Source organism: Aspergillus oryzae, chromosome 4 (assembly GCF_000184455.2).
Source record: "Aspergillus oryzae RIB40 DNA, chromosome 4".
Classification (NCBI taxonomy): domain Eukaryota; kingdom Fungi; phylum Ascomycota; class Eurotiomycetes; order Eurotiales; family Aspergillaceae; genus Aspergillus; species Aspergillus oryzae.
In genome coordinates, this window is record NC_036438.1 from 4,863,436 (window position 1) to 4,887,039 (window position 23,604).

General features: G+C 51.7%; 7 protein-coding genes across 7 annotated transcripts; 4 read left to right on the forward strand and 3 right to left on the reverse strand.

Annotated features, from left to right (window-relative positions):
* Window positions 1-1,135: 1,135 nt before the first annotated feature.
* Window positions 1,136-3,059, forward strand: AO090166000117 (putative general amidase; the record flags this gene model as incomplete). Its single annotated transcript, XM_001822839.3, has 6 exons — window positions 1,136-1,450; window positions 1,502-1,771; window positions 1,827-1,968; window positions 2,020-2,756; window positions 2,806-2,896; window positions 2,944-3,059. The coding sequence occupies 6 exons, from the start codon at window positions 1,136-1,138 to the stop codon at window positions 3,057-3,059; spliced, it is 1,671 nt and encodes a 556-aa protein (XP_001822891.1).
* A 1,220-nt stretch (window positions 3,060-4,279) lies between these two features.
* Window positions 4,280-4,963, forward strand: AO090166000118 (uncharacterized protein; the record flags this gene model as incomplete). The annotated part of the gene is made up of 1 exon (XM_001822840.1): window positions 4,280-4,963. The coding sequence occupies one exon, from the start codon at window positions 4,280-4,282 to the stop codon at window positions 4,961-4,963; it is 684 nt and encodes a 227-aa protein (XP_001822892.1).
* Window positions 4,964-5,231: 268 nt separating this feature from the next.
* AO090166000119 (uncharacterized protein) lies at window positions 5,232-7,039 on the forward strand (the record flags this gene model as incomplete). Its single annotated transcript, XM_023237092.1, has 6 exons — window positions 5,232-5,289; window positions 5,352-5,416; window positions 5,465-6,031; window positions 6,095-6,554; window positions 6,659-6,735; window positions 6,791-7,039. 6 exons carry the CDS (start codon window positions 5,232-5,234, stop codon window positions 7,037-7,039), a joined length of 1,476 nt encoding a protein of 491 aa, XP_023091959.1.
* Window positions 7,040-7,907: 868 nt separating this feature from the next.
* On the reverse strand, window positions 7,908-8,753 carry AO090166000120 (uncharacterized protein; the record flags this gene model as incomplete). Its single annotated transcript, XM_001822842.3, has 1 exon — window positions 7,908-8,753. The coding sequence occupies one exon, from the start codon at window positions 8,751-8,753 to the stop codon at window positions 7,908-7,910; it is 846 nt and encodes a 281-aa protein (XP_001822894.1).
* An 831-nt stretch (window positions 8,754-9,584) lies between these two features.
* AO090166000121 (uncharacterized protein) lies at window positions 9,585-10,431 on the reverse strand (the record flags this gene model as incomplete). The annotated part of the gene is made up of 2 exons (XM_023237093.1): window positions 9,585-9,985; window positions 10,182-10,431. 2 exons carry the CDS (start codon window positions 10,429-10,431, stop codon window positions 9,585-9,587), a joined length of 651 nt encoding a protein of 216 aa, XP_023091960.1.
* Window positions 10,432-10,916: 485 nt separating this feature from the next.
* Window positions 10,917-12,074, forward strand: AO090166000122 (uncharacterized protein; the record flags this gene model as incomplete). Its single annotated transcript, XM_023237094.1, has 1 exon — window positions 10,917-12,074. One exon carries the CDS (start codon window positions 10,917-10,919, stop codon window positions 12,072-12,074), a length of 1,158 nt encoding a protein of 385 aa, XP_023091961.1.
* Window positions 12,075-14,467: 2,393 nt separating this feature from the next.
* Window positions 14,468-20,110, reverse strand: AO090166000123 (uncharacterized protein; the record flags this gene model as incomplete). The annotated part of the gene is made up of 4 exons (XM_023237095.1): window positions 14,468-14,480; window positions 14,525-18,364; window positions 18,400-19,445; window positions 19,502-20,110. The coding sequence occupies 4 exons, from the start codon at window positions 20,108-20,110 to the stop codon at window positions 14,468-14,470; spliced, it is 5,508 nt and encodes a 1,835-aa protein (XP_023091962.1).
* Window positions 20,111-23,604: the final 3,494 nt, after the last annotated feature.

Consider the following 23,604-nt stretch of genomic DNA (forward strand, 5'->3'; position numbering starts at 1 on the left):
CCCATAAGCTTGACCATGCCGAGACTTCGACCGTATATATCCGAGAATGTTTGATCTGGTAACATCTGCATCTATGCCAAAACCATCCAAACGTGCATTCGTTCCTCACTCTGTGGCTCATAGAAGGTCTTCTTTCAGGTCTCGACTGTGTCCCTTTCAACCCAGGGGTCAGTGCCACGTCATGGAAGTCAGTCATGAGAATTCGTCGTAATTGTGGATTCCCATAGTAGATTTCTATCACGGAGGTCGCGATGCACCACCCAGAGGGGGCAGATCCCTTCCTTGGACCGTTGAAGCTGCCCACCCAGTTTCCTTGGAAGCCCAATTCACCTATGCTATCGTTGCTCCGGGCCGTGAATGGCCTTTGTCGAATCTCGTCTGTGCCGTGGATGAAATAAGCTACGACCATGTTGACGGCCCCAAGGAATCCTGGTACAGCAAATTGTGATCTTTTCAAGAGGTACAATGTACTCCAACTCATTAAAGATGTCCTTCCAACTCCAGCCAGTTATACCATCTCCGATCGCCGTATAGCCATAACGAGCACAAGCAATCTTGCCTGGGCCCCCATATTGCTCACAAACACCAAATGGTATGGGACAACGAGCAAGGCCCTTATCATGAACCAGACACCATTACCAACTCGAAGTCGCCGCGAAACTTCAGGTATCTTGTATAATTCTGAAGTAATATCGCGTACATGGTTTTCCACAGCGAATTTCATGGCTTCCCAAGTCTTGTTCACTGGAGCCTCAGAGGACTGTTTAGTAGATCAGAGAGGCCCTCAATGCGCGCGACCGTGGGGATAATCGAAGTGGATTCTCCTTCAATATTCATAAACCCGTACTGGTCCTTTTTTTTCCTTGAGGTCTCCACAGTGCAGAGGCATTGAGCCAACGAGAGTCTTAACCGAGCCGGTGGATTCTTTTTCTCCGGAGCCTCGGCTGTCGTACGCCATCAGAGCATTAGATAACGTGGGCAAATCCCATGTTCTTCAAGTCCCCTGTCAATCAGTTACATCGTTTATGGTTCAAGCTTTGCACTCATCCAGTGTCAGATACACACCGAACGTGCAAGCGAAGAAGTTCGTAGACTCACCACATCTCTCCAATCAAACCGGACCGTTGCAGTGAGAATGGGCTCCAACGAAGAATGCAGTTGGCAGCAACGGGTCGAGCAGAAACGACAGCGGTGCGCCAACAAAATCCCAGCCGAATGGCGTATGCCAGACGAAGTAATCGCTTCCCTGCACACTCCTCTAGCAGACCACAGAAATGATTTGATCCGGAATGACATTATCCGCAAATCTGGCATCATGACCAAGCACGAGTTGCAGATCACAGAAGATTACACGGTTCGAGAATTGTTGGCGGCATTGGCGAACGGGAGTCTAAGCTCGGTGGAAGTTACTGTGGCATACTGCAAGCGGGCTGCCATCGCACAGCAACTCGTATATCCCTCATTTCTTGGTTTCTCATGTCTGAAGCGCTAACCATTATAGGTTTCTTGTCTGACGGAGACAATGTTTGCAGAGGCCCTTGAGCGAGCCCAATATCTCGACCAACTCCGCTCCCAAGGACAAGTTGTCGGTCCCCTTCATGGTCTGCCCGTGAGTATCAAGGACAGCTTTCACTATAAAGGGACAGAAGCTACCATCGGCATGGTTTCTTTCCTTGATGAGGTGTCTACCGGGAATTCACCGCTCGTGGATATTCTCTTGAAGCTGGGGGCGGTCATCTATGTGAAGACTAATGTGCCCCAGACGATGATGGTGAGATTGCTTAATCCAATGATCGTATCAATCGTATCAAAGCTGAGACCTTTAGGCACTTGATTCGCATAATAACGTCTTCGGACGTACCTTAAACCCGTGGAATACTACTCTGACTCCCGGGGGATCGAGTGGTGGCGAGGGTGCTTTAATTGCGCTACGAGGATCACCTCTGGGAGTAGGCACTGACGTGGGCGGTAGGTCCAATGCATCGAATGTGTCGCTTTCTTTGGCTGACAGACTTTCAGGTTCCATTCGCGTCCCTGCCCTTTGTTGCGGAACTTATGGCTTCCGACCCAGTGCGTCCAGAGTCCCTAACGCAGGCACTCGCGCCTGCTCAACTAGCGGAATGCGATTCATTCTCTCTTGTGCTGGGCCTTTGTCCACGGACCTTGACGGGCTCGAAGTTTTTTTCAGCTCGGTGTTCGATATCCAGCCGAGTCTATACGACTCCACGGTCATTGATGTGCCCTGGCGTAATGTCACGGTGAAGCCGAAGTTGAGAATTGGTCTTGTTCCGGAGCATCCAGTCTTTCCATTGCATCCCCCAATCAAACGGATCCTGGCAGAAGCCGTACAGCGTCTGGAAGAACAAGGTCATGAGATTATTCGCCTCACCAACGAAGAGTGCCGAATCAGGGAACTTAATGAAGTAGCTTTGGGTATCTTCGGGCTAGACCAGGGCGCTCTTAGTCATGTCATCTCCGCCGGCGAGCCTGTGGTGCCCGCACTACAGCACATTGGCGCTCAGATTGCAAAGGTGAAACAGTTCCATAAACCATCCCTACCCGATATGAGCTCGATGGACCGTTTAGCCAAGTTAGCCGCTCTGAACACTTGTCGCGCGGAACTCAAAGAGGAATACCGAGGGATGTGGAAACAGCATAATTTGGATCTTTGTCTTGCGCCGCCGGCACAAAACACAGCGGTCGCCCATGACGCCTTTGGTCCTGCGCCATACACCATTTTCTTGAACTGCCTTGATGTATGCCGTCTTCACTCTGTTTGGGGTTTCCCAGCTGACATATCATTAGTACCCGGCATGTGTCATTCCATTCGGGCAAGTCAACGAGTTGGATGCTACAGACACCTTCCAGGTTGGCGAAGATCAAATTGCACCAGAATGTGGGTATACGAGCGATTGATTCTGGCAGCATGACTAACGTCTATAGATGACTATAAATCGGTCGAAGGGGCCCCGTGCGGGATTCAGCTTTTCACCACCACAATGCGCGACGAGGAGTGTCTACAGATGTCAAAGCTAATCGATCTGTGTCTGAGGGGGTAAATCGAAAGTAGAACAACGTGGCGATGGCTCTATATGCTCGGAGTTTACAAGATAAAGACGCCAGGATAATTAGGTATCCTACTACTACCAGCCTATCTCACGGGGAATTAACACTATTTAATTCTATATGACTCTAGTCTTGGACTTCCAATCCTTGTAAGCTTAGTATATCCCAGTAGTAGCATGCCATCGTAACTCCCTTCAAGAAAGTATGGTGATTCTCTAGCAATATATATTTATGTCCGGTCCTTGCTGATACATACCGCGAAGCATAATATAAAGATAACAACCAAGATGCGCAGTGATTAGAGACATTTCAACATTTTCTTTATCTTTGAACCATGGGAACAATATAGAAACCATATTGTGCCAGCCTATGTACTCAGTAATCCACAAGTCGTAGTGGTAGACACGTGCCAAGCCCGAATTCCTCAACTCCAACACCATCTCCAGGTTCTCCACCGTCTCTGAATCTACATTTCCACATCTACGCCAACATGCGCCCATCTACTTGTGATCGATGCCACGCCGACAGGTCCCGCTGTCTTGCAGGACTAGGAGAGATATGCTACCGCTGCTATCGTTTGCATTACACATGTACCTACTCCCGGCGACGCCAGCGCCCAGGGCGAAAGCCACGCGTTGCCTCGGTCGCAGCATCAGCATCAGCATCAACACAGGATCGCAGTGGCATATCTCCCACTTCAGACACCTGTTTTGACTTCTCTGTTCAACCCGCACATGAGCTTGAGAATCAAGAGTCGCTGTCAACAAATGCACCAAAAATCGAGCTTCTGCGTTTGCTACGCCGCGAAAGTTTAGTGTCACGCGCGTGCGAGTATACGTCGGTCGAGGTCTGCAAGTTCTTCTTACTCAGAGAGTCGTTAAGTCGTGAGATGAGCCAGATGATTTGCGCCCGCATCAGGGAGGCTCCAATGCTACTGCTTGATCCTTATGCGGCTGTAACCCGCGTCCTGCGCTCTACCGCAAACCGGCCAGTCTGTAGTGACAGTGACTGATCAAGCTGTGCATCTGCATTGTAGGCGCTGCGTAATGCCCAAATTACGAACCCTGAGCATGCGGGGAACCTTTTATCCTTGGGATTAAGTCTGGTGACATTCCATCGTCTAATCTCTGGGTTTTCGGCGAGCACGATTTGCCGATTCACCCTCTCATTGATACGCCCGCTCTATTATTACGAACAGTTACAGGAGTCGGACATGAGGGAATTGCTCTGTCTGGTCTTCCTCGACATCACCGAGTCTCTTTTTCGAGCTAGGATTCCTATCATCGAGTATCGTGTGCGGGATCCGTACCTCATAAACCACCATGCGGGCCTGTGTGGATCGCTCCTACCCATTCTCTATCGTGTTTGCCTTCTTGGGGCCGCCATCAGGAAAGGCTCCCAACACCCTTTCTCTCACAATTGCTTCGATATACTTCGTGAGGAGATTGTCGCATGGGCCCCCAGTGTGTCAGCTGCGATGGCTGGGCGCTTTTCGGAGGAGGAGATGCTGCTCCTCCTTACACAGGCTAATCTGCATCGCAATGCGGCCCTTCTTATCTTGCATCGGCTGCGATTCCCTTTTGGAGACCACGATGATGATGCCGAGTTTCTTTCTCAAACAATTATCAGGGAGATGCAATATTGTCTAGCGATGACCAAGCATTATCCTCAAATATATCATTGGTCCTGCCCGTTGCTGGAGCTGAGGTCCAGGACTCTGTGGGCCGGGAAAACATCCTCTCGTCGCTGCAGAGGTAGCAATGGCTCAAGCTTCTACCCCTTCGTGGCAAATCTCCGGTTATTCCTCACTCGCGTCTGGACCAGCCGGGACGAGGGGACTACACGATATCTGTTCGACCTATTCGACGAGGATGATAACCTAAGTATTCCTCTGTGATTGCCGAGATAGTGATGTATCAAAAACGTATCGGTATGTATGGACTCCCCGAAAAGGGTGTATCTTACCAATGCACCGGCTGGTTCCGACCAGCTATTGGTGTGTGCTAGCCGAGCCGATTGTAACGACACGTATCCCTGCCTTAAACTTCACCCCCGCTCTACCGAGAAAAGGAAGATTGATAGCGCTGCGACAAGCATAAAGCTTCGAGTAAGCCCGCATCCCACTTCCAGGATGTGTACAGTTGTCGATTTTTATCTTGCTCACAATGTCCAATTCAGATCCCAATGATGTGTTTCCTCCGGGAACAATCAAGCTTGAAGAACGTATGTTACCCTTGGGTGTCGCAAGCACTAGGAGGTGAAGAGTCCCACACTCACTATTTCAGGGCAAGGCGTTGAGTCGGAATTCAAGCTGAGTCCCACTCCCTCTGATGATCCCGACGACCCTTTGGTACGGAAACCCACTTCCCCATGCTTCTGCAGCTAACGAAAAGTGTAGAACTGGTCCCCTTTAAGGAAGGCCGTTAACTTTGGGCTCACCTGCTCGTATGTCCTCTTCACCCTTGTGCTGGTGGACATCAATAGCTTGGCCTATCGGGGCTACATGTCAGAGCTGGGTTTGACCTACGCGACCTTCAACCAGGCGAGTGGGTCGAACTTCGCCGGACTCGCGATCGGATGGCTCTTATTTATCCCGTGCGTTCCAAAGTTTTGGCCGTCGCCCTATTTACTTGCTCAGTGCGATTGTGCAGTTGGCATGTGCTATCTGGTGGGCAAACTTTCACAAGGCTGGAGAACTCATTGGTGTCAGTCTGCTGGCTCTGTCAGCGAGGCCGTGGTGATGATCACCATTGTGGACCTCTTCTTTGTCCATCAACATGCGCGTATGAATGGCATCTTTCTGTTTATGCAGAGCCTAGGGTCCACGGGGGGCCCGATCGCGGCTGGCTATATCGTCGTCTCAATGGGCTGGCGATGGATGTGGTGGATGATCGCCATCTTCCCCGGCGTCAACTTGATCCTGGTCCTGTTCTTCTTTGTGGAGCCAAAATACATCCCCCTTGTAGTCGGCCATTCTGGGCGCTCCGGTCTTGATCAAGAAAGCGCAATATAATACGACGATGACCAGAAGGTTGCGACACCATCGACTCTCCGAGTAGCTACTCGTTCGACGGTCGATGCCCGTCACAGTCGCAAGACCGTTCGGCAACGCCTGGCATTCGTCACCAAGACGGATATGCCAATCGTCCAGCACTTCTATCAGCCGCTGCTGATTCTCTTCTCATTCCCTGCTGTAGCCTACACGGCCATCACATACGGCACGATTCTCGCCTGGTTTTCGGCCAATACTTCATCCAGCTCTTACTTCGTCTTAGATGATCCCTATGAGTTCAGCGCCTCCGCAATTGGCCTACTCCACCTTGGGGGGTTTCTGGGCACATTCATCGCGACTCTGACCGTCCCAGCCCAGAATGACTCGTTTATTGTGCGAGCGGCTAAGAAGAACGGAAGAGTCTTCGAGCCAGATATGCGTCTCTGGATGAGCATTCCGGGCGCTCTTCTAAACTGCGCCGGTTTGTTCATTTATGGTATTGGATTGGGAAGAGCAAGATCCTTGTCTCCCCACATACATATCTCCACTGAAGAAGCTAACAACCGGCATAGGGCATGCACTGGGCGATGCTCGCGGTAGGTCAAGGGATATATGGATTCGGATTTATTACCACAGCCGATGTGGCCCTGACCTATCTTCCTGACTGCTACCCCGACGTGAGTACATCAAGAAGAGATAGTCAAGGGGGCTGTAAAGCTCACACCTGTCTAGATTCTTGGTGATGCGCTGAATTCCATTGTGTTCGTCCGCAATGGGTTCGCAATGGTGGTTCGCTTTGCATTCACCCCTTGGGTCACTGGCATGGGAATCCAGAATTCCTTTATTCTGATCAGCATGCTGGCTCTTCTCCCCGTGACCCTGCCCATTCTCTTGATGATTTATGGTAAGAGGGCACGTTCAAGCACGGCTGATAAGTACTGGAAATATGCCGCACGACAGCCAGTTCACAGGAAGGCGTGAGTAGAGTTGACAACGGGGCTTGTGGCGACTCGTCCTCGTAGATCAGTCATAGTATTACGCAAAGGAAATCGAAGAACTCAGTGAAGATGAAGAAGACTCTAATCTACTCTAGTATGGGGGAATCACATTAGTTGCTCTGCGGCACCTGGTCATTATAGTTGGTGGTATATCGCTTGAATAGACATCTCTGTAAGATTTGGAAGGCCAAAAGGCTTCTAAGCAAATCGAAATGGTGCGCCAAGCCGACATTTCATTTTAGGGCCGATCGCTGGTTGTGGCGCAGTACGGACGTTGTGGAGGCTGTAACGTGTTCGACAACGAGGTGCACACCCAACTTGGACACCCGTCTCCGTCGCTAGACTCGTTGACTGAAGTCTGTTCTCTCCGTACTTACTCCGGAGTAGTAGTGAGTCTGCCTTTCAAAGAGGGTCTTGTGATTCCGTCATGAACCGTGGTTTTCTGTCCATTTATGGAGATAATTCATTACGGTTGGGTAATCTAGAGAAGGAACATACTTCCTAGCTCGATCATTCTTAAATAAGGAATGTAGGAGCAAGGAGTTGTGATCATTCAATATTGTCAACATCAAACGATAGATAGCATAAAGAGATAATCGTCCGGACCCAACACGGTTATCGTACAAATACATATCACTGACTACAAACACCAATTCCCATAGTAATACAGAAGGCAGATGCTTAGGCCCAATTAAGATAAGGAAAGTTGTTATTTCAATTATAACTTGCTATGTACTTCATGAACCCCGAGGCAAATCGATACTATCCTCTATTACCGCTATTTTTCATCTCGTAACCATGCATTTCCCGATCATAACAGCCGTTTATACAATGTGGAATCTTTGTGATATCTATTTCACCTCGGCATAGACCTCTAACGCATCATGTAACCGCCCAAACAGACCGTCATGCCAACTCGACACCTCCTCCCATTCACTTTGTGGGAGGGTCGCGCGCATCATCCGGAGCCAGCCACCGACGATCAAGTCTGCATAGCTCGGCCTTGTACCGAGGAGAAAGGGCCCACTCGGGTCCCTTACGAAGAGCTTGGCCAGACCACCCAGCATTTCCCGGAATGAATCCATCACCTTCTGTCGCGCCTCGCCCACCAACGCAAAGTCCTCCCAGGACGTCATACCCGCACGTCGGACGAATTCTGCCTTACTGGTCTCGGCCGTGGCGGGATCGAAGGGGAAACCTTGCAGCGCCAGCTGGGTATGTGCGGTAAAGGCGGCGTCGACGTTCATATTGAACTTGGCGTATTCGGGAAATTCATTGTCGCGACACTCCGAGAGCGGTATCAGGATCGTCGGATGCGTGAAGGTGTAGTCGAGTGTCTGAGGGGGGAAAAGGTCACCGGCGCCGGAGGTTGGATACGTCTTCTGTAGGTAGACTGCGATATCGAAGGAGTCGCCCACCGACGCATCCGTGGCGGGGTCCTCGATGATCGGCAGGGTAAAGAAGTCGGTGCCATCGGCAAATTTGCGACACGCTGGTACTTGGAGGCTGCGGCGCACTTTTGCGATATCGGGCAAAGGGACCCAGGAGGTCGAGTAGGGAACGCCCTTGAAGTTGAGTGCCAGTCGGGCTTTCCAGGGGTTTGGGGCGCAGCAGGTTTTCTCCCGGGGAGGACGCATGGCGATGTCATAGAAAACGATCGATTTGGATGAGTTGGACAAGCTGGACAAGCTGGACATGGCGACGATGAGAGCACTGTGATCTGAAGGTGTGTCTTCTTTATGCCGTGTTAATGAAGAGGAACAACCGTGGTATTTATAAAAGAACTCAAAGAAGTAAATGAATGGAATTGAGTTTACTCATGTGGGGCCAATCCCCATGATTCACTTTGACTCATGACCGCTCATCCTGACTGGCCAAAGCTCCATCGCGTCTCCACTACCGTCCTCCGGCAGCATGCCTCAGGCTTCGTTCGGCTTCCTCAGGCCTTTGCCTCCTCAGGCTGTCCGCTGCCTCAGGCTCCATTCTTTCTATGCACATATGTGCCGACCCAGTCAAGCAGTTAAGTGGACGGTTCAGAACGAGAACCTCACGCTATTACATTTCTAGAGCCGGGACTAACAAACATTTGCACACTCGGACACTCGGACGGTGAGGCGGACGGACAGGATTCTTCAAGTAGCTCATTGCAAAAGAGTACAACCGCCATCCTCAAACTAGGTAGAGCAACACATCACCCCATCTCATGTCCACACCACACAGATGCCGAAAGATTCTTACATATCTAAATACATCAGCTGGATTCCAGGTTGACTACTCCAACATTCGATATATATTGCTTCGCACAAAGAGTTTTGTTCCCGGCTGATAGAACCTCTGCCTCACGGACTCCGTCCTTGCATTCTGGGTATTTGGATCCAGTGTACCCTTCTTTTGCTCTTGCTACATTGACCAGGTATGGCCAACACTGTTGAATAGCTTCCCAAAGCCTAATAATCACCCATTAGCCGACTTTAAAAGTAAAATTCGCGTGGGTAACAGGCCTGGACATACTCTATAGCCTTTATGGGTTACTGAGCCAGTAACTTGTTCAAACAACTCTCAAATCCACTGTACGTGCGCTCAAGCCAGACCCGGAGGTTAGCCCTGCCCTCTTCGTCAGGGATCGAGGACTCTCCAATCCATTTCATTTCTGTCTCATGGCGGGAAATTTGCTTCAAAAAGAAGGTAGCATAGGAATCAACACCGGGAAGATCGTCGCGGTCGACATGGAGACGAACGCTATATTTTGAGACGTCAACGCTATCGAGGGTCTCACGGATCATGATGTTTGGATTGGCGCCAAAAGCGATTGTACGCGTGGAACCGATACCGAACCCCTCGACAGTCGTGAGGATACAGTCGGGCATCCATAATTTGGGAGAACCAAAAGCAGAAAGAAGAGCCCAAACCTCTCCGATAGGGGCATGGACTGTTCCAGTATATTCGTATACCTTGACGACGGCCATGGTTGGGCAGTAAAGTGATGACAAGCTGCTGGAATGTGAGCATGGGGTCGTAAGTCTCCTGCATTCCCAGAGTCATGTCGCGCCAGTCGCAGTTCCAACTGTTGGCAACGAAGCGCTTCACGCCCATTCGTTCTGCAGCGCGGAGCAAGAGTAGCTGACCCTCCACCACGAGCTCTGGGTGGCCCTGGTAGGCGCAAACGACGGCATCGACGCCATGGCAGGCTTTCTCTAGGCCGGTGACGTCCACGGAGGAGCTGACTTCAACAAAGTTCTCCAGCTTTTGGCGGAGCTCGCTGGGTAGCTTGGAAGGATTGCGACCTAGTCCGCGAACCTGATGGCCTCTCGAGATGAAGCTGTCGATCATACGGGAACCCAAATTTCCCGTGACACCAGCGATGAGGACAAGCATGATTGTGAGTGCTAGAGGAGAGGTTTCTTTTGACTTGTGAATTGAGGTAGTCGAGAGTCGAGAGTGTTACAGTAACATATGTGCACAAGTTTCTACATGCGGATGATTTTATAGCGCTGTATCGGACGGACATTGCATTCAGAGCCGGGGAAAATTGTCGTTGGGGAGCCACAAAACACTGACCCAACCGAATTAGAGTGTGTAAATGTCCTTTTACCTTCCAGGCGTTTTTCCATCCTCGGTTCTTCTTTAATCTGACTCTTACAGCTATTTGTCAGCGGATCCCTCTTCGGCCTGTCGACATTTCCGAACCCGACAGTTGTTCCCTCCGGGTTAGTGTCTAATTACCAGGTAACCGCAGCATAGAGATTTGTATAAAGTGCCTTCGAAAGCAAGTATGTTTTTGAATGTCCTCGAAATTTCCATATCGTGATCTCGGAAGACACCAAAGCAAGACAAAACTGTCCACGATTACTGTTCACAATATGACTCCTTTGACCGGAGTTCGAGCATCAAACAAGCAACTCACAGCTGCTACAGTCCCGCAAGTCGCCGTTTTCGTCGGTGCAACAGCAGGAATTGGCAAGGCAGCCCTGACAGAGCTTATCTCTACCGGCTTCCCTGTGAAGGCGTACATAATCGGTCGCGATGAGGCAGCGTTCGAGCCTGCTCTGAGCGAGTTGAGGGCTTCATACTCATCTGCCATATTGGTATTTCTTCAGGGGGAGATCTCTTTGCTGGCCGAAGCCAAGCGCCTGACGAATATTATCCTTAGGCGTGAGGGCTATATTGACTTGCTTTTCCTCTCGGCTGGCTTCCTCCCTTTCCTTGGACGGCAGGGTACGTCAGAACCAACCAAAATCACAATTTCTTTGCTCGTCCATGTTCAGCTCAAACAGCTTATCCATCCAACCAAGATTGTTTGGCTGCTGATAACTTTTACACCAATTGCAGAATCTACAGAAGGCGTTGAGCTATCCACAGCCGTGGCGTACTACAGCCGACAGATTTTCATCCGCCGTCTCCTTCCCCTCCTCCGGGCCAAAGCCAAAACGACTCAGTCCCAACATGATGCGTCTTTCCGGCCGCGGATCGTGAACGTACTCGCTGCGGGTGCTGAAACGAGTACCGAAAACCTATTCCTCGACGACCTGCAGCTCAAGCAGGACGGCCATTTCAGTGTCCCTAGCTATGCGGGGCATGTTGCTACCATGACCTCCGTCAGCCTCAGGCGGTTATCCGAGGAGGCAGAAAACAAGAATATCGTGGTGATACACCACCACCCTGGCCTGGTGTATACTGAGATCTTCAAGAAAAGCTGGGGCGATCAATGGGACAGCAGCAGAGAACATGCTAGACCCCCTGCCCCGGATGATATTGAGCGCTCGACTCCTGCTGAAGCTGGGGAGCGCGCGCTTTACCTGATGACGAGTGCTAAGTATGGTGGGGTGGGTGTTCCAATGGGGGAGGGGGAGGCTGCTGGGCTGACTGTTCGCGGGACGAGGGATGGGTCTCTCCTATGTGTGGGCGATAAGCTAGAGACATTGAGCAGCGTTTCTCGGATTCTTGACTCTCTTGAAGACAGCGGGGCTGCTGAGACGATCTGGAGTTATACTGACAAGGTCATTGGGGGTTACTTGTAACTTGACTATAACCAGTGTTGGCCGGACTCAAGTTGTATTGGGAATGTATGTACGGAGTCTGCGGTGTAAGTATTGTATGTCTTCGGACCCCGGAGAAGAAGCAAGCTATCGGGTTGGATTATCAATCATAAACTGCTACTGATAGATAAAATCCAGTATCATCCAGTACTGCAGCTGACTAGAGCACATCTTGCAATCTACCCCCTTCCATCATGGTGCGGTACTCGGATAGCAGGAGCATCCCGGTTGGGCGAGAACTCCAGCTGGGCGGGAACCTTGTTCGTCTCTCCTTGCGCAGCTGATCAACCCTGGCCCTATCGCCACTACGCAGCGCAACAATATCCCAGACCGCATGCTCATTCCTCACCCAGGATCTATCCAGGATGTCCAGTACCTCACTGGGGATACCGTCAACCAGGCTCCCCGCTTCTGACTCTAGAATCACTTGGAGTTCTGAGACGGTAGGGTTGGCATCCTCAGACGCAAACTGCTGTGCGGCTGCGACCAACGCGCGGCCAGAAACCTTCAGACCCTTTGCGTACTGGAGGAACGTTTTGAGAAGGACCATGTTGTCGGCCTTCCCAAGTGCAGCTTCGAGCGGTGTCTGAAGCCTATTGCCATCCTCGCCGCCTTCATCCTGCCGAACATCTCTCTCCAGCACCCGAGGCGCGTTGGGGTCCGCGCCCCGCTCCAAAAGCAGCCGGACTACCCTTGGGCGCTTCCAATCCAAAGCACTGAATAAAGGAGTACTGTGATCACTACCGTCCGAGTCAAATCTCGCACCTCGATCCAGGAGGAGATTAACAAGGCTGGGGTCGCCAATACAGCATGCAATGTGAAGGGCCTTGATGTGATTGGAGAGACACCCAAGTTCGGGGTTGGCGCCGCTGTCCAGAAGACATTGCACTATTCTTTCCATGTCAAGGATAGCCAGTCGGTCGCGCGTCCTTTGTCGTGTATGGTCGCCTTGTAGCATTAATAGGAAACTGGAGAGCGCGGCCATGAGTGCCGTAGTGCTGTTTTGCCCATTGTCCTCGACAATGTGTTCGAGCTGGTTTACATCCGCCCCACGATCGATAAGGAGCTGGACCACGCCCGAGTGCATGTTGTACGCTGCATGTTGAAGTGGCAGTTCGCCGCTAGGGTTAACTGCATTGACGTCGACGCCCTGGTCCAGGCAGCGCAGTACAGAACGCTCGGAGCCACAGATAGAGGCGAGGCCGAGGGTATAAGGACTAGAAGCCACGTATTCCATTATAAATTCGAATGCGTCGCAATTGTGGTCGAGTGCTGCCTCTGTCAAGGCGTCTCTGACCGCCTGTTTGCGTTCGTCAGTCGCTTCCTCTGACACCGTTTCCAGCAGCTGCTCAAGCATTTCCTTCCGAGCTGTCGACCAAGGGCCTGTTGACAATACAGCGAGGGGATTCGTGACCACATCGGTTGTCCCCATCGAGATCGTCGCTCCTTGCGATAAAAGCTCTTTCACAATGGCAGGGTGATTATTTCTGCAAGCTTCCGACAAGGCTGTCGGGGCCAGCTCGTCTACATCTGTTTCCCATTCCTCATCACCGTCTCGTGATGATGCCTCTCCGTCTGTTGGTGCAATTGAATGACCATTGGGATCAGCTCCGTTATCAAGAAGTAGTCGAACAATGTCTAGATGCCCAGCGCCTGCAGCAGCAGTGAGTGGGAGACCCAGACCGTTGGTGCTCTTAATGTCCAGGTTCGGATTTGCACCTTCTCCCAGAAGCTGTTCGACAACCTTGGTATGCCCGTTCAGACATGCAATGTATAAAGCTGTGCCCCTACCGGCAGGCGCGTTGTCAAAACGTGGGTGAGAGACGAGATCGTCGACACGTGCTCCTGCTGCCAGCAGAAGACGAACATGGTTCGCCTTCCCATCTGCGGCAGCTGATACTAGTATGGTCGTTTCTGGCGGCCCGGAGTGTTTGAGAAAGAAATCCAAGATCCTAGTATCGTCGAGGGCCACCGCTTCTTGATAGGCATCCGCACTGGGGCTAGCGGGACTGGGCCGCGCACCGTGCTCAATCAAGGTCTTCACAGCCATTAGTTGGCGGCCGCGGATAGCCATAATTAGTGGCTCTTTTGTCCTTGCGTTGCCACCGTCTACATCAGCTCCATGTTCGAGAAGGGTGTTCATAACTTGTCGGTGGCCATAGTGCGCAGCCCCGGACAGCGCAGTTGCTGGCGAGAACTCGGAGTTACTGTTGACATCCACTCCGTGGTCTATCAGGAGCTTGACAGATTCATTATCCCCCGCGGTTGCAGCTACCACGAGGAGGTTCCCAAACACGGCGTTGCTGGCTAGTCTCAGGAAACCCCGACCAGAGGTACCTGCGCGCATACCGCTGCCGGATTTACGGGCTCGCTGGCTAGAATACCGGCCTAGGATCATCCTGAGCAGCGCGCGCATTCCCCTGTTCATGAACCTGCGAGCCTCCTCCATTGACATTGGATTGTCGTTGAAATCCGCCGACTTGAGTCTGGGGTGCAGAACTTTAAGCATCTTCGGTGTCAGCGATCCATTCTCTGTCCGTGGGACGCTAGCCCCTGCTTGCAGCAAGTGTAGTACAATGCGGAAAGAACCCCTTTTCGCTGCCAGGGAGACCAGGCTGTCGTCACCGGGAACCTCCACGCCACTCTCGATGAGCCTTTGGACAACTCGGGCAGTCGCCAGCCTGACGGCCGTCTCGATGGGTGTTTCACCTGAATCGTTTTCAGCATTGGGATCGCAGCCCTGCTCAAGCATCAGAAAGACGATCCTCTCCTGTTGCTGCATCGCCCCCTGGCTTCCATCAGTGATTTCGCCGTCGTCCCTTATCGCTGACAAAGTCCAGGTGTGTTTTGCAAAGCCGGCCAGTGCGGCTTGTAGTGCAGTCCATTCCTCAGTGTAAATGGACCTGCTACGATATAATCGCCTGTCTGGCGACGGAGCTGTCTCCTCGATCTTCAAGTCCATTGTTCCAATTTTGTTGTGTGTTATCTCGGCATTCGGATTGACAAGCTTGATAGGTCCTAACTTGTCAAAGGCAACTTCAATGGCGAGGGCACCGTCCTCGCGCCAGTGTGGTGACACGACGGTATCTTTCTCCTGAGGTACGTCGACATCGGCCCCCTCCCGCAGACACTCTTGGACAATGTCTTCATGGCCGCGATGCGCGGCGATGACCATCGCACGAGTGATAGCCCACGAGAATTTCGCAAATTTCTCTCGCAGATGACTTGTCTCTAGTAACGTCCTTATAATCGCCACATGGCCATGGGCAGCGGCGCCGATGAAGGCGCAGTCAACTACAGGAGTGCGAGAAAAGGGAAACCCTCGTCTAGCCAGCTCTTCCAGAATTTCACTCAGGACCCAGCGCCGGCCGAAGATTGCTGCTGTATACGACGCGGTACAGAGGTGGCACTGAGTGAAGCGCTCCGAAGTAAGCAGTGGTTTGATCGCGCGGAACCCACGCCTGCAGGCTGAGGCCAAGGCTGGCAGGATGGCGCTCGTATCGCAGCCGTGTTCTTCCATTTTTGCAGCTGCAGTTCGCACCATTTCCTCATTTCTAGACCAGAGCGCGGCATCGAGCAGGTCTTTCAGTATCGACTCGGGGCTTCCTCCGCTTTGCTGATCGAGACAGGCGTCGACCAAGGTCCTGTGTGAGCCTTGGCTTGCTCGCTCCTGTAACAGCCAACTCCATAAAACCTTAGAGCAAGACGGGTTCCGCTTCGCCACAGCGTATTGGATTGCAGAAAGCACGGCTTTTAGATGGCTTGCTTCTGGCTTAGCTTGGCATCGGAGTAGAACAAGGACCGTATCAGGGTCTCCAGAAGACACAGCAGCTTGAACAGCAGTTCCCCAGGTCTTCTCATCTAAGGATGCCCCGCCCACCTCTGGCTGCACCAGCAAGGAGAGATATTGCGCAATATGGGCGTGACCGTGCTCACAGGCCAGAATAAGCTGCTTGTTCAAGTCCAGAAAGTCCTCCTGGAAGAAAGCTGCTTGCTCGTCCAGCAGGGCGCGTAAGGAGTTGAGCTGGCCCGCTGTCACCGCGGCTCTGACGGCTTGTATTACATCGTACTGAGTCGTGTCAGGTCGTAGAATCAGCTGCCGAATCATATCAGCGTCTTCTGCAACCACACTTAGCTCGAGAGTACCTATTCTGGCCTCACTCTTGAAGAGGGGCGGGTCCGGATGGTCGTACTCGCGGAAGTCCTTCAGATCGGAGGGGCTCACATCGCAGTCTTCCTCGTAAGAATCAACCGCATCGGGGCCTGTGAGTAGTGGGCCACCCAGACCGTCGTCACTGTCGTCCGTCCCAATGCCCCGTTGCTCTCCCACAGCCGTGCGCTTCTTCTCCCAGGGACGCTGTACACGATCCAAGCTCCCTCGCATAATGCCTGGGAGATCGGCACCAGCTGCAACCCTGTAGCCCTTCTTCAACAGTAACGCTGCGACCTCCTCATGGCCGCCTTCAATGGCTGCATACAGTGCATCCTGCGACTTTCCGCCTTTATACATGTCCGCGCCCCGCTCAAGCAGGAGGTCCACAACATCCGAATGCCCATAGAATGCAGCAGCCTGTACCGGCGTTCCGCGCGGTGGGCCTGTCTGGTTTACATCCGCACCTTCGTCAAGCAGGAGCCTGACAATCTGCAAATGCCCATTCTGAGCTGCCGCTTGCAACGCGTCGCCTTTGCTTCCGGACGCTGCAGGGTCCGCTCCCCAACTTAGTAGAAGACGGACAGCGCGCTCATTCCCCATGAGACTAGCGCTGCGAAGCGTTGAACCGAATACGCCCTCTCCATCAACGTTTACGCCAAGATCATGCAGTGCTAATAGCATATCCGGGTGATCTGAGAGACTGCTGAGAGCCATCGCGTCCCCTAGAAGGAGATCCTGCCAGTGCGGCTTCATGCGCAGCAGTGAGCGAAAAACGGAGACCTGACCGCGTTTGATCGCTGTATGTAGCAGTCGCTCTGCAGTTGAGCCCTTTTGGTCCGGGGTAGAAGAGGGACCGATCACGCTGGAAAACGGGCCGGCTGTCGCCGGGGACATGAGCCATTCGACTAGATCGCGGAACCCGGCTTCGACGGCCTCCTGGAGCGCAGTGCGGTATTCGCTCTCCGTCCAGATTGGAAGAAAGGCTTTTGCGAGGAGGAGGGCCACTTTTTCTCGCGCGCCTCGGCACGCGGCTCTGAATGCGTCGGAGAACGCAGCTGTCGTGCGCGGCGCTGTCTTGTGGGCTAGAAGTGTTTGAACGACTTCCGCGTGGCCACGGAAACAAGCAACGTTGAAAGGTGTCCCGAATGAGCCGCATTTGGTATTCATGTCGGCATTATGGGAGAGAAGCTTTGAGACAACATGGTCATGGCCGTACGAACAAGCAAGATAGAGACCCGTATGGCCTGTATCACTCCGCGCCTCGATATCGAGACTCCAATTCAGCGCAAAGACCCGGTCCAGCAAGTCTGAGAGCCCAAACACGCACGCGAGGAAAAGCGGCGACATTCCTGTACTCAGGAGCGGCTCGAACTTGCTGGATATCTGGTGGTAACGGGGCAAGTCCTTGATAGCAGAGCGGATCCACTCCATCCAGACAAGAAATGCTGGACTGACCGTACTTTCGTCGTCGTTTGCGCCGAGCACAAAAAGGACCGTGTCCTGCATGAGAGTATCTTTCTCGTCTTCGTTTTCAGAGTCTCGCACATGCTCCGGCCAGTATACTGCAGTGTAGTGGTACAGTTCCTGCACGGGCAGCGTACTGCTGGATAGCTGGGATGCATCTGGGTCTGATGCTGGGCCCGCAATGCACTGCTGGAGACATATAGTGGCGATAAGCCGATTTGCGCGGGCCGCAGAAAACAGATCCTGCTGCTGCATAAACTCTCGCGCGGATGGGTGGCAAAAGTCAAGGGTATCGAGGCCAGGATCAACAAGAACAAGGTTGTGGCATATGTCAATAATATCAACCCGCCCCGAAAGCTGCACATATCGATCTAGCTGGAGGATGCCGTGCAGCACCTCCACGCTGAGTGGTCTTCGAGCGAAGAGGAGCCAAGAGAGGACTTGCTCCGCGACTCGTTTGGCTGTGACGTCGAGTGTGAGAATCGCCGCCAGCGTCCGGCCATAGATCTGGTCGAGATTGGCCGAGAGGCTTGCCAAGGGACCGAGGATATCGTCTTCTGTCTTCTTGCGGCAGAGGAAGTCGACTTGGAGTTTCACCCATAGAAACCTAACACGACACGGAAGAATGATGAGCATTATGCAGAGCAAACCTCCCCTATATACATTTCCGAGGAAGGGATTCGAACTTACATTTCTCCAGAGCCCTTGATAAGTGCCCTTGACATCTGGTTTACCAACGCACTCGATACGGTCCCATTGAGGATACAACATTTCTGCAGCGCTGTTTGTAGCTGATGGTCAACGTAGGCGGCAACATCCCCGCCGTTAAGGTCAGGGGTCACTCTGATCTTAGCGGCATCTTGAGGCAAGAGGTTGTCCAGATGAACACTATCGCGGCTGGTAATGAATATCTTGACCACACTTGCGGAATCGGATATCACGCGGCGCAAGCCCTCCAGCAGGGTTGCGCGATCCTGTGCCTGAAGCTCATCGACCGCATCGACCGCTATGTATGCCGGATTCACCATGGTGAGGTCCAGGATCAACGCGATGCATTCCTCAAACGAAAGCGCGCGGACGTCTGTTTTTATAGCTTTGGCTTCTTGAAGCTCCCGCTCGTAGACGGAGAGAACGCCCTGGTCGATTGCTCCGTCCTTGGGGCTGACGGCGAGTTGCCGGACGATGCTGCGCATTACATTTTCGGGCGAGGCCCGGTCTGGCTGGGCGGGAGACTCTGCGCAGTAGAAGTAAGCGCATGGTGCTGTGGGTACAGGGATCTGCTGCGATGGTGGTGTGGGCGGGCGGAAATGGTCGACGCAGGCGGAGAAGATTGTGGATTTGCCGCACCCGGGCACGCCATGCAGGACGAGGAGCGATGAGGAACTAGAGGCCTCCCACTGCTGGAATGCCGGGTGTTTCAGTAGCCACTGTCCTGAACCGGGAAGCCGCTGGGCAGAGATTGCTCGGTGGTGCAGAGCGACTGGGGTGGATGATAGCCACTGAAGTAGGTCCGCGAGCCTTTGGGTCTCCAGGGACTTGTGCCTCGCTGCCGTCAGATCCATCAGTCGCGCAGATCGCGCGTTCAGGTCTTGCAGAACGGTTGTTGTTCCAGCGGTTAGCTGCTCGACTTTTGCGTCGAGGGCTTGTAGGACCTTTGTATCCGCCAGGGATGCCAGCTTAAGGACTTCTGCCTCTCTGGCTTCAAGTGCCTGGATGTCCTCACTGCTGACGGCCAACTGAAGAACGCCAGAAAAAAGACGGACTAGCTCGATTAGTGAATCAACGCACCAACGGATTCTAGAGGCAACTGAATGAACATCTTACCGCCAGTAGATTTCTTAAAGAACCTGATGATCTGTGCTAACAGTACCAACGAGCCCGCATATAGCCGTACCAGTGCCTCTTCGATGACCCCCGAGGCATCACACGGCCGGCGCAAATACAGTTCCTCAAGGACCCTGCAGCGCGTCGCAAGACGGGCCACCACCTCCAGAGCCAGGACCATGGACCCAAACACCTGGGCGTCACCACAGACGACCGTAAGCAGGAATCGAAATGCCGCCCAGGGCAAGGCAACGTGCTCCGGGCTATACTGCGCGGCGATATCGCCCACTGCCTTGAACCGGTCGATCCACCCGACAACCTTTTCCAGCACGTCGCGGAGCACGACGGACCTGCCGCTCGGCAGCCTGAACTTCCATTGCTTGCGGACGCAGAGCCGCCGCTTGTCCTCGGCGGCGCTGAGGACGGCGCCCATGATGTCGAGCTTGCGGGTGGACACGGACGAGAGGGCGGCTTTGGAGTCGGCGTCGAGGCTGGCGAGGGCTTGCTGCCAGTAGTGGTCTGCCGTGTGACGGTGAGAAGCTGCTGCTGTCTTCGTTCGCCGGGCAGTGCGTGCCATTATGGGATTCTGTTAGACTTGGGTTGTAACGTAGGACTCTCGGTATGTTTAATTTTTCTTTTTCTTTGGTTGTTGTGAGTACTAAGATTACTCGCTCTCTCTTCTTTTTTACGCTCCGCGGCGGAGGTCTTTTCCATTTTATAGCCGCTGTTGGGGGCAAAGAAACGATAGCCTTGTCCGGCACGAGCCTCCTGGGAACGTATTGTTTTATCCCACTTGGAGCCTGGTAGCAACATCCCTGTCGTATTGGCGCCCGAGCAACACGTCTGCCTAACCGTTCGCCAACCAGGCTCAGGAGCCATGATGGCCAGACAAGGCGACGCCTCTCCATCTTATCGTACCGCAACACAACGACTTTCGCATTGAACACTCAAAGAGCAGATAAGCGGGGAAAGTAATCGATATGGGCCATGCAGCATGAGAGAAAAGTACGTAGATTTGCCAGCTAGAGCCTTGTCAATACAACACAACCGCTGTCAATCCTACATTTACAATACAACGCTAGCGACGATCGCTCCGCTTGGGAGGAACTCAAGACAACCCTGCAAGAAACGATTTCCTCCGTCTGATTCGGCGCCGCACGTCAGCGCCAAACAAGGAGTGGATCAACCCCAAAACAAAGTCTAGAACCGTACGTAAATGGGGGAACACGGCCGCGCTATGCCATGCCATATGTTCCATCGATATTGTGAATTAGGCAAACCAAGGGGGGATAGGAAAAGTAGATTGATATCATAAGGCGTAGGATTAACGTGCGTAACTGGACGCCTATATGAGGCTGTAGCCATGAAAGCCGTCTGTGCGTGGGTGACTGCGAACCTTAGGTCTCGTGCGTTGGATGATGAGGATTTAGTCTTACTTGTTGTTAGCCAGGATAGTTGAGACAATTCCTGATGCCCGATTAGATGGAGTGGGAGTCTGTAGCAGTTACTTTGTTGTATTGCGATGCATTCCTGCAGACAAAGAAATCTGACACTTGTTTAACATATCTATTCTGCACCCGCCTGGCTAACGACGCCATAACCTCAGTGAACCATCCAGCATCAGGCTCCTCATTGGTTATAAGAGAGGCAGTCATGCATGGTAGTTCTGGTCGTGAAATAGGACAGAAATAAAAAAAAAAAAAGAAAAGTAAAGTAAATTGAAAGAAGAAAAGAAGACATTCTAATATTACCAGCAATCCAGCATCCTTAACACTGCTTATGCCTGCTTACAGTCGCATCTGTACTCGTGGCCCTGCCCTTCTTCTTATCCGCGCTCTCCTCTCCCTCCCTGTAATGTCTCTCTACCCAGAACTCCGCCGACTAATCTATCCAGGGAGAATCAACAACGGGCTAATGATACTCGCTGTGTTGCTATTGTATCTTGTATGCGAGTGCTCCGAGTGCTCGCGCCATTCTCAGCGGCAGTCCCCTGCTTACTCGCCTAGTGGCTGTCGCGTTCGCCAAGCCCGCGAGGCTTGGTGTGCACAGGGCGCTGGGGGTGTTTAGTACACACAGTAGTGTTAGGGGCTTCGCCGACGCTGATGAGTACCCTAAGCGGTAGGTTCTCGCGGCTGCCGCTGAAGACAGACAAGGGCGAAAGAGCGGACGGGAACATTCGGGTGGACGAAATTGCGCAGGCGATGCTTCAACGAGGAGGTGAAGGTGAGGATCAAGGCGTTGTCCGTGGCCCGACCAGGTCCTGATCCAATGTATACCGGATGTGCCTATTCCACCCAGTGTGATGGTGAGCTTCTATCCAAGTTGTGAGGCTCACTACTGTGCGAACCTTACACACTTGCCTTGTTCCGGCCTTTTACCACGACTTTGTAAGTACCGGCTATTGCATCCTGTCTTGCAACCCCCTGGTTCATATGCGGACAATTATTCTGTGTGTCCAGAAGCACAAGGCAACGGAGCGTCCCCCGCACTAGGGTAGGTGAAAGAACACAGAACTGACATTAGGCCGTGGTCCAGGCGCTGGTAACCCCTGCCCCTCAATGAACTGTTCGCCGGGACTATCGGTCATCAAGCAGTCACTAATCGGCCTGCAAGAAATCATCAGGACATCCATATGCATGCATATGCATGTTTGCCCGAATAGCCACAACACAGCAATTCGTACAGGGTAACTCCGCGGCTTATGGTCATTCCTGGCTAGAAATGTATGGAGGAGACTGTTGAAAGTGGTGAGGATATTTTACAAGAAACCATTTCGTTAATCTTGGAATAATTGTACAGTTCTATTGTTTAAAAAAGAATTGGTGGTTCATAAGATATCCTCGGAAGGCTTGTACGAACATTTTCCCATGGTTTGGAGAGAGCACAACTGGGATTCAAACATTAAGCCAGCAACAGATACTCATCATTTGCTTCAGTTTCATCTCGTTTTTGCGAATGTCGCTAGTCCTGACTGACTGATGGCATCTTTGATATGAATAGACCTGAGCTGCGCCTCAACGCTTGTGTCCAGCTACACTTTCACCCTGCAGCTATGTTTGCCACCGTCCACCTATCCTCAGTGTCACCCAGTCTCTCCTCATCATTGCTTGTAGACTTTGGCAGTGGAATGACATATTTTCTGTGGTGTTCATGTTCATGCCGGGTTAGCACGGTATTACAGCTTACTAGGAACAGCTACTATGAGTAGACCGCCCCTGGGATTAACTAATAGATTTGTTAACATAATAAGTACCATACATAAGTGTAGGCAGATATGCAGTAAGGCGGCTAAATCCTTTTAGTCTGATCTATTATATTCGAGTATGCATCTATATTCCTAATAATTCATTATTAGAGGCTTACTTGATTACTTTCTATTCTACTACAAGTTACTAGCTTTTAAAAATAGATAATAATCTATTATAAATATAGTTAGCCTCTCTTAGTAGAATTTCTTTTAAATTATTATAGTTATAAAGAGAGTAATTACTATATAATTATTAGTCTACACACTATTTTTCTTTCTACTGTTTTAAATAGATTATAATAGACTTTTCGAAACTAAATCTTATATAAGATATAGCTCAGTATATATTTCTTATATATAATTAGAGTGGTACGGGTAACCCGAGAAACCCGACCCGAACCCGCCCCAACCTGGCTCCCGGTTCAAGTCGGGTTCTAGAGCCAAAACCCGACCCTAAATCTAGAAAACCCGCCCCGACCCGAAAAAGGTAATGTGATCTAAAAATCTAGATTTTCTAGATTTTTTTTATATTTCTATATAGATCTAGATTATATATATATATATATATATAAAATATCAATTCAATATATATAGAAATAGTAGAGCTTTTAAAATCACTATACTAGGCCTAATTAGGTAAAGCGCCTAATCTATAAGCGACACCTTACCTAACTAGGTTTAGCCTATGGTTTAGCGGGGCCCCAACGAGTCGGGTTGATCTAGATTGGCCCGGAACCGGAGCCGGGTCGGGGGCGGTTTCTAGATCTAGGACCCGAACCCGGCCCGAATACCACTCTATATATAATTATAGATTAATACTATAT